Raw genomic sequence first — 10,876 nt, 5'->3', positions numbered from 1 at the left:
ATGATCCTTGGATTCAGAAACCCTAATTTGATCAATTAATGATCAATTCATGTTTCGTCAGAATTTTAACCATGGGACGAAGGAGGGAGCGACTACATGGGACCGTGGATCAACCATGTAGTGTCCATATGCTCACGTGAGCAAATACAAAGAACTCCTGAAGAGTTGACGATTTGTTGGTGAAAGAATGATCAAATGCTGGTTTAATCATTTATTCGAAAATGCTCGTCTGAGCCTTAGGTGAGAAAACCTAATTAATTATGATTGAGTGAGGGACCGACCATGGGGTCATGAAACCGGTCTTGGGTAGTCACGTGACCGCCTGATGATCACTTCATGAAAATCCAAAGTGTTTGGAAGAGTCTTGGGCCTAATACGTGCAATTGTGCAAATTAGGTCAAAACCGTGAAACTTGATGGGACCGGCTTCTGTAAGCCAAAGAGCCAATCTTGGTCGGTCAAGATAGCGCGCTCGTGTCCCCAAGGCGTCCGCGTCTCAGTCCTGAGAATTTTGATATTTTCTGGCGTGCAATTGGGCATCCATTCAAGAAAATATGCCAAAATTAGGAGGCGTGGGACCGCTGAGGCCAAGGCATGGTCGCACGGTCGTGGCCACGGTCCCGTGGTACCTTTTCCTTAATTTTATAATATTTTTCATGATTTTATGAAAATATCATGAATTTAAATAGTTTTGATGAATTTAGGGAGTTTCCCTTTTTCATGAGTTCAAGGAAGCAAAAATATTAAAATAATAAAAACAAGGGCGTGTGGGGGCCGTGGGAGGCATGGCCGGCCGGCTAGGGACCGATCCCATCAGTTTTCATAATTATATATATATTTTTAATGTATTTTTCATGATTTGAGGGAAATTTTCCTAATTTGAGAGAAATACCATGAAATCAAGGAATTTGATAAATTCAAGGAAAATAAAATAAATAATAATAAAATAAAGGGGCGTGTGGGACCGGCTAGGGCTCGGTCCCACAAGTTTTTCATAATTTTATATTATTTATTTCCTAATTTTTGCAAAATACCATGAAATCAAGGAGTTTTTTCATGAAATCAGAGAAATAATAATAATAATAAAAAAATAATGAGGAACCATAAGGTGTGGGGCGGCTGGGACCAAGGCATGGTCGGTTGGCCAATGGTCACGCCCCACACTATTTTTCCTTAATTTTATATTATTTTCATGGGTTTATGAAAACACCATGAAGTCGAGGAGTTTCCTCGAGACGAAGGAGATTTGTTCAAATGAAAGGATTTTCATCAGATGAAGGAAAATAATAAAAATATGATAAAATATAAAACTGGCGTGGGATTGGTCATGGCACGGTCGGCCAGTCAATGAGTCTAATCCCTTGGCGCCTTGGTCAATATTTTGATTATTTATTATTTTCTTCCTATTTTGCAATAGGTTAATCGTTTCGTCGTATTTTGAAATACTCGTTCGTGCGGTGACTGTTAGTGCATTGTCGTTGAATACACTTTCACCATATAAATCGGGGCTTACTTAGAGGTAGCTCAGACTCCCGGTTGTTGATTATTTATTACTAATTGTGGAATTCAGTGGAGAATAATTCACAAAACTTAGTAATAAGATGTTTATTATTAATTCATATGATCAACTGAGGATTCAACTACGAATTCAGAATAATAAAGTGAGCATTACCATTCCATGGGATCGTAGATTCGACCATAGAATCAGATTAATTAAGTTTTATCTATTACCATTTATGAGACCACTTATGGATTCGATCATGAAATCGGAGTAATGAGATAATATAGTTATTTCTATTCTATGAGATCAAGTCGTAGATTCGATCATAGAATCAAAACAATTGTTTATTTCCATTCCATGGGACCAGTCGTGGATTCGACCATGGAATAGGAGCAATTATTATTTCCATTCCATGGGACCAGTCGTGGATTCGACCATGGAATAGGAGAAATAATAGATTATTCTTGGAATTCAGTAGTGAATGTCACGGCAGAATTAATCTTAATTAGGAATAATTAACTTTGTGGCTCTATACTAGCAGAGCAAGCTGTCTAGGAGCATTAATTATCCCGATATGAGCTTGTCGGTAAGTCATATCCTTTATATAGTCAGGGTAAACTCGTTGTTTGTTCCTGAAGACGTTATCGCTCTATACTAGCAGAGCAAGCTGTATAGGATCCGTCCATCTCGTGATACTATATAGAAATAATCACTGAAAGTGTTCAGTATTCATGAGATATGTCGTTGTCTGGCCGTGAGACTACATATCTACATGTACTCTGAGAGAAAGTACTCTCAGTTGAGAATTCATGAGAGACCCGTGCCTCGATACTCACGTCTGATTGCTGGATCAGAGGCTTGTACAATCATGAGTTTACGATTTTAGCCCTTGTTGAAAATCCACCATCTACAGTTACACACAAATGAAATGTCCAATTTTTGGTTTATGTAACCGTTCCCAAACATTAACATTTGTTGGTTCAACAATAGTCAACCAAATGGTTAACCATATGATCACTTTCATATCCACCATATTCTTCTTCACCATAACTAGTTCAAATGACTCAAATGAACTAGTTAGAGAGTTGTTCAATTGCTTAGATCTTATGTAACTACACAAGACACAATTGAAGCAAAAAACGGTTTGATTCACTCGAACCGGTTCATGAACTTTATAGCCACGGTTTGCAAAAGCATTCCTTAGTTTATATAAACATGAGTTCAAGAACAACCGATTTTTGATATAACCTACTCAAGTTCGCGGACTGGGTTCGCGGACTTAAGCTCACGGAAGGAGTTCAAAAACTCCAGCAGAAATTCTCGGGTCGAGAACTTCCGCCAGTTCGCGGACTGTGTTCGCGGACTTGGCTCACGCCACATTCCGTTTCTCTTGATCAACAAAGTTCGCAAACTTTGGTTCAAGGAATAAGGACTTATACATATATGTGTTTCCACAACAATGCTTATATCCTCCAATGGTTATGTAATCTAAACTCTCATTTCAATCATTGAAACATTCTCAAAGGACGTTATATAGCCGTTATTCACAGACCATTTTTCGTCAGAGCAATTTTCTAAGTGATTGAAACATAACATGACAATCGTCACTAGGTAAAGATGAATTTGGATAAAGCGAAAGCTTACCAACACATATTTCGAGAAATAGATAGGCGCGATAAACTCGACTCGAAATAGCAAATGTGTATAAACAAAGTCTATATATCAAAACGAAAGAGTAGGAGATAAAGTAAATAGACTTTTGAGTGATAGATAAGCTCAAGTCTCCACATACCTTTTAGTCGATGAAGATCCACCTGTTCCTTGAGTAGTCTTTCGTCTTGTATGATGATTTCCATGGAGTCTTGAGCTCAACTATACTTTCTATCCTAGTTCGAGACCTTTATCTATATAGGCTAGTAATCAAGACTTATAGTTTTGATCACTAACATTGATAAACATGCTTGAGATAGCAACGCATACGAGTTCGACCGAGCAATGCTCTAACAATCTCCCCCTTTGTCAATTTTAGTGACAAAACTATTAATACATATGGAATACAAAAAATAAATAAATTAACTTTTGTAGCTCCTATTCCACATGTCTAATCTTCAACATTACTCGAAATCTTCATCACTTCCAAGTACTCCAATGATCCCAACGGTTGTAAGTTTAGCATCATCGTTGTTGAAAATCCATAGCTATAACAACAAGAAAACAATAGTTCTTAGTCATTGTTATACAGTGTCATAGTATCATTATACAACGTCGAAGTTAAATTATATCACAACTTTAACAACAACACTATGGTGATATGTATCACTCCCCCTTAGTCAATACTCCATCTCACATGGAAACCACTCCCCCTTACATAATGATCCGAAAACCATATGTATTTGTAGTGTGAACTACATACTAATTCTCCCCCTTTTTGTCAATAAAATTGGCAAAGGTACAAGAACGGGATCCTAATGAAATTTCCGAAAGAGACATTTCATGACCAAAAGAAGAAACACATATCATCTTATTTAGATGCATTCATAAAGCCGAAGCTAAAATGCATTCATCAAGGAGTTTAAAGATACAAGATAACCTCTATAATATTCCACAGCCGCACTCCCCACAAAGATTTGGCAACTAAGCGCAAGTTCAAAAAGAACTCTCCCCCATAAAATGTCATTCCCGAAAGAACAACAAGAGCGACCTTAATTTCGAGAGACAAGAAGGATTTCTTTGGACAACAAATCACATACAATTATGAATTTGAATCCAAAATATTCAATTAAACTAACCACAAGAGAACCCATGATTAATTTAATCGAAAATGCTCAACATAAGTGAACTTATGGAGACTAAAAAAACTCAATTAGATTAATCACAAGAGAACCCATAATTAATCTAATCGAAATACACAACTAAACTAATCACAAAAAATAATCAATTTAATTGGTCATACTCGACATATGAGAATCTATGGAGCAATGACTAAGTTAATCATGAAAATAATCAACCTAGTCAAAAATGCTCAAACATAAGAAAACTTACGGAGTCATAACTAAATAACCAAACAAGATGATTAATTTAGTTCAAGAATGCTTGACATAAAGTACCTTACGGAACAACAACATAGCTAATCATAAAAACAATCAACTTGGTTGTTTAGTCCTCAACATAAGACACATTACGGAGCCTCACAGTAATACATAGAATATGGATCAGGGAGATCAATTACTGCGGAATACACAAGGATTCATTCTATTTTCTATCACAATTTTCACCATGACATACAATATATATAATCCTTGGAAACAAAAGATTTTAACCTATCTTCCATCAATTATTGACAATAGAGGCTTAACTTTTGTATTTGTCAAAAGTCTATTCATTCTTTTATCAATACATGTATATTGACATACGAAAGACTTTACTTTTGACAATGTATGGGACAGTCAAAGTTCACGGACGTAAACACACATATCCCATAATAATATTGCAATATATAAAACCATAAAGATTAATACTGCAAAAATCATCTTGCAAACAAGTTTAGAATTTAAACCAATAAATCTAAAAACATGAAGATGAAAAACGTTGGACATAGCTATGTGTAATCACAATCATGGCTATTCCAAACTCTAGTTATTCTTCTAAAAAAAATGAAAATAGAATATTTACTAGGAAAATAAAAAAGATAAAAAACAAACTCCCATGCCAAGATCGGACACTAACTGAAGTCAAATAGACGATTCCGGATCCTCAAGAGATTTAAAGTCTTCGAGCTTGTGAACGACAGCATTTTTAGAAAAGATATCCTCATTGAGTATGTCTTTAATTTGTGCTTTCATGAGACCAAGTTCAGACGTAACCTTTTCCAACTCAGTTCTTAACACATTAAGACTTTTCAAGGCATCAACAAGCTGCAGTTTTTCTTCCTTGTAAAACTTAAGAAAGTCATGAACCACTTCAGCAGAGATCATATCCTCCTTCTCAACATTCTCATGAGTATAGGCATAGTAACATGAGGCATTAGGATGACCTTCATCTACAAGGGTTATTTCCTTCCTTCCTTCGGACACAAAACCAATACCTTTATCAAGAAAGACTTTTGCAAAACCAAAAGCTCGTGAAGAGGATGACATTCTTGATAAATCAAAATAACCTAGAGTATGCAAACATGACTCAGAGGTTTGGTATATATATGGTTTCTTAGGGAAGAATACCTTTAGGGTTTGCAAGTCGTTGACTCGTGATGGTAACCCGTATATACATACGAATACATCATGGCCCATAAGGAATAAAACAACAGAAGAACTTTTGCTACATGAGAATTCATAAATGACTCAATAAATTCCTTACCATAGGAGTAATTTAGAGCACAAGTGTAGCGGTCCACAAAGTTGCAAAAGAATTGAAAAAAGAGAGAAACGATACTAGACAATACAAATACTTCTTAGGCAATATTGTCTGCAAACACTAGTTTAGCTATAAATGATAAGAGGATAGCTCAACTAAGCAGAATATCAAATTGCCATAGTATACTTGATTTTTACACATCTTGCTCAACAGGATTTTTATGAGCAAGTTCTTAACCCTTGTGATTAATTAACACAAGTATAAGCTCTGGGCTCATTAAAAGAACTGTGTTTATGATCGAGTCTCTTTTTCCTTCTGAATCTAGAGAGGGATCCCTTTTGATGTGAGAAATTATCATAAAACTTATTGTCATCAAAATAGGAGACATGGTTAGAGTTCTTACCAGAAGAATTTTGAATTGAGGAGGATGACAACCTGTCGACAATTTCTTTATATCCTTCAATTATCTCCATCAGGTTATTTCTCATATCATCAATTTTTCTTCTTTCTTCTGGAATTTCGTTCACATTAAGGGAAATGTTATTTCCAGAGGAAACGACATGATCTTTCCTTGGACGATTCTTGTTAAGACTCCTATTCTGCTTTAGAGCATTTGAGGAACTCATCGAACTGACCTTTCCGGTAACATACACAGGGTAAGTACGAAAACCAACTGGTTTATACATACGAATGTCAGTTACACCTTTGAGAATTAAGTCTAAGGTGTGTTGAAGTTGAACCAAGGAGGTTTTATTCAACCTAGAGTTTCTCTTTTGTTTAGCTGAGCCTTTTGCATCGCAAAAGAGGCATACTTCTGATCATAAGAGTGAATAGACAAGGTAGTCTTAAGAACCTCGTTAGGAGATTTATTCCTTCCATGTGATGTGGAATATCCTTGATCAATGGGAAATTCAGACACATTCTTTTTAAAAGGAAGGGATTCCGATTTTACCTTTGGAGCTGGAAGGTTTTCAGGCATAGCAGAAGTGCTTGGTATATTAGACTGCTTAGAGCATCCTTGAATAGAGAGTTTACTCAAGCGATGTTCAATTTCCAAAGCATCCTTTTTTAGGCTAGCCTCAAGAGTCATACGTGAAGAATGAACTTCAGTATTTTCTTTGAATCTGCAGTCTCTTATTACACCAAGAAGAACATTGAAATGGTGTTTTAACCGATTAAATCTATCAGCTTGGATTCTAGCAAAATTTAGAATCAAGACACTCTCTTCAGCTGTTTCCCGTTCATTTAGAGAGATAGACTCTTTTGAAGGGTAATCGGAAATACTCATGTCGGAGACTGTCTGTCTTGTTGGAACACATGGTTCGTCTATATTCGAGATCGAAGAATCTTTCTATTTAATAGATGTAGACAAGACAGAGCCTTTATTTCTGGTGACGCGTTTATCAGAGATACTATCGTCCATCCTCAGATCGGTACAAACACAGACTTGTAAGGTCTTGAACGTGTTTGTCTGATCTGACACCAATTGAAAAAGTGGGGGTATAACAACCACACCCAATATTTCGCTTAACAATCTGTATGGACAAACTCCAATATACTTTCTAGAGAATCAACTAGACAGTCAGACTCAATCTAGATAAAAAGTATATCAAAGAGTTTATATCTCAATCTCTCGATTTGATATATACTCAAGCAAATAGAAATTTGCGAGTCTTTATCAAATACTAGAGAGATAACTTGGATGGTACCAAAGACCAATGTCCAAGTGTCAATCAATTTAAATCAACAACCAAAAGGTCGGATATTCTAATTGATTGAACAACGCACAACCTGTGATATTTCAATTATATAAACAAATATAATGCGGAAAAGAAATAACACAAACACCAGAATTTTGTTAACGAGGAAACCGCAAATGCAGAAAAACCCCGGGACCTAGTCCAGATCGAATACACACTGTATTAAGCCGCTACAGACACTAGCCTACTCCAAACTAACTTCGGTCGGACTGTAGTTGAACCCCAATCAATATCACACTGATCCAAGATACAATTATGCTCATACGTCTATGATCCCAACAGGATGCTACGTGCTTGATTCCCTTAGCTGATCTCACCCACAACTAAGAGTTGCTACAACCCAAAGTAGAAGACTTTAATAAACAAATCTGTATCACACAGAAAAGTATACGGTAATAGATAAATCCGTCTCCCACGAATATACCTACGAGTTTTGTTCCGTCTTTTGATAAATCAAGGTGAACAGGAACCAATTGATAAACCAGACTTATATTCCCAAAGAACAGCCTAGTATTATCAATCACCTCACAATAATCCTAATCGACGCAGCGAAAAAAGATATTGTGGAATCACAAACGATGAGACGAAGATGTTTGTGATTAATTTTCCATCTTGCCTAAATCTCAAGCCAATTATTACAATTGTACTCAAAACGATAGAATCAGCAAGATCATATCACTCAACTACCATAAAAGTAGTATCGGTCTGGCTTCACAATCCCAATGAAGTCTTTAAGTCGTTAACCTGGTTTTAGAAGAATAAAACCCAAGGTTAAAGGAGAATCGACTCTAGCTTATGGAACTAGTATCACACGTAAGGTGTAGGGATTAGGTTTACCATTTGCTAGAGTTCTCCCTCATATAGTCTTTCAAATCAGGGTTTGCAATCAACGTTAGCTTGGTAACAAAGCATTCAATATTCACCGTCAGATGAAAACCTGATTAGATTCAAGCTAATATTTCTCAACTGTTGGATCGAAAACTTAACTTGTTACACACAAATGAAATGTCCAATTTTGGGTTTATGTAACCGTTCCTAAACATTAACATTTGTTGGTTCAACAATAGTTAACCAAATGGTTAGCCATATGATCACTTTCATATCCACCATATTATTCTTCACCATAACTAGTTCAAATGACTCAAGTGAACTAGTTAGAGAGTTGTTCAATTTCTTAGATCTTATGTAACTACACAAGACACAATCGAAGCAAAAAACGGTTTGATTCACTCGAATCGGTTCATGAACTTTATAGCCACGGTTTGCAAATGCATTCCTTAGTTTATATAAACATGAGTTCAAGAACAACCGATTTTAGATATAACCTACTCAAGTTCGCGGACTGGGTTCGCGGACTTAAGCTCACGGAAGGAGTTCAAAAACTCCAGCAGAAATTCTCGGGTCGAGAACTTCGCGGACTGAGTTCGCGGACTTGGCTCACGCCACTTTTCGTTTCTCTTGATAAACAAAGTTCACTAACTTTGGTTCAAGGAATAAAGACTTATACATATATGTGTTTCCACAACAATGCTTATATACTCCAATGGTTATGTAATCTAAACTCTCATTTCAATCATCGAAACATTCTCAGAGGACGTTATATAGCCGTTATTCACAGACCATTTTTCGTCAGAGCAATTTTCAAAGTGATTGAAACATAACATGACAATCGTCACTAGGTAAAGATGAATTTGGCTAAAGCGAAAGCTTACCAACACATATTTCGAGAAATAGATAGGCGATATAAACTCGGCTCGAAATAGCAAATGTGTATAAACAAAGTCTATATATCAAAACGACTTTTGTCTCAAGAGTAGGAGATAGAGTAAATAGACTTTTGAGTGATAGATAAGTTCAAGTCTCCATATACTTTTAGTCGATGAAGATCCACCGATTCCTTGAGTAGTCCTTCGTCTTGTATGATGATTGCCACGAAGTCTTGAGTTCAACTACACTTTCTATCCTAGTCCGAGAACTTTAGCTATATAGGCTAGTAATCAAGACTTATAGTTTTGATCACTAACATTGACAAACATGCTTGAGATAGAAACGCAATCGAGTTCGACCGAGCAATTCTCTAACATTTGGCATTCCCGCAACCTTTAGTGAATTTGTCAGCCGATCGGGTGTCATTGGCATCCCACATCCTTTTGTCAGTCGATCGGGCGTCATTGGCGTTCCCGAAACCTTTTGTCAGTCGATCGGGGGCCATTGGCGTTTCCGCAACCTTTAGTAAATTTGTCAGCCGGTTGGGTGCCATTGGCGTCCCCGCAGCCTTTTTCCAGTCGGTCGGGCGCCATTGGCATTCCTGCGACCTTTGTAGATGTTACGAATCATATATCAAAAGTTGGATTTTCATTTGAAACAAGAACTTTTACATTGACTGGTTTATGCGTAGAATTTATTTATCCATTTGCCATTGATCTATGACTTGACCTTCGTACCATTCATACGTTTGAGCTTGTAATATCCGCTCTCCGACACTTCCGTACTTGGAAAGGTCCTTCCCAGTTTGCGGCAAATTTCCCTGCACTAGCGTTTCTTTGTATATGCGGAGCGATCTTAAGGAACAAATCGTCCACTTCGAATTTTCTTTCCTTTACGCTCTGGTTATAGTAATTTGGTGTGCATTTTCTATATGCTTCTGCAAACCGTTCTGCCCGTGATCTCCTTTCTTCTACTGTATCTAAATGGGCAAAGCGGCTTACTTCGTCCGGTGTCGTATGACTAGCCATCGCTACTCTTGTGGATGGAATGGAAATCTCTGCTGGTAATATCGCATCTTCCCCGTAGACCAGAGGATAGGGAGACGCCCCCGTGGGGATTCGTTTCGAGATTCTGTATGCCCATACCGCAAGTGGGAGCTGTTCATGCCACTCTTTATGGTGGTCTTCCACTGTCCTACTCAGGATACGGATGAGCGTATTATTGCTTGCCTCTGCCTGCCCGTTTCCCTGCGGGTAGTAGAGGGTGGACGTGTGAAGCCTTATATTATATTGGCGTAACAGATCTATGACGTCTTTGTTTACAAATGATTTTGCATTATCTGCTCTGATGATCATGGGCGCGCCAAACCTGCAGATGATGTATTCTTTGATGAATGCTGCAATGGTTGCCCCTGCGTAATCTTTGAGAGGTATCGCCTCAACCCAATTTGTGGTGTATTATGTGGCGGTGATTATGTACTTGTGGCGTTTTGAGGACATCGGGTTGATCTGCCCTATAATTTCCAATGCCCAACTGTGAAACGGTCAGGGTGTTACCAC

General features: G+C 37.4%; 1 protein-coding gene across 1 annotated transcript; it reads right to left on the bottom strand.

Annotated features, from left to right (window-relative positions):
* Positions 1–10,057: 10,057 nt before the first annotated feature.
* LOC113315766 lies at positions 10,058–10,672 on the bottom strand. Its single transcript, XM_026564025.1, has one exon. The coding sequence runs from the start codon at positions 10,670–10,672 to the stop codon at positions 10,058–10,060; it is 615 nt and encodes a 204-aa protein (XP_026419810.1).
* Between the last annotated feature and the right edge of the window lie 204 nt (positions 10,673–10,876).

Source organism: Papaver somniferum, chromosome 10 (genome assembly GCF_003573695.1).
Source record: "Papaver somniferum cultivar HN1 chromosome 10, ASM357369v1, whole genome shotgun sequence".
Taxonomy (NCBI): domain Eukaryota; kingdom Viridiplantae; phylum Streptophyta; class Magnoliopsida; order Ranunculales; family Papaveraceae; genus Papaver; species Papaver somniferum.
Note: the sequence above shows the minus strand (reverse complement) of the source record. Positions and strands in the feature narration are given on the sequence as shown.

What these genes read in the sequence shown, in the direction of transcription:
- LOC113315766 (XM_026564025.1), bottom strand. Translation starts at nt 10,672, where the DNA reads ATGATCATCAGAGCAGATAATGCAAAATCATTTGTAAACAAAGACGTC.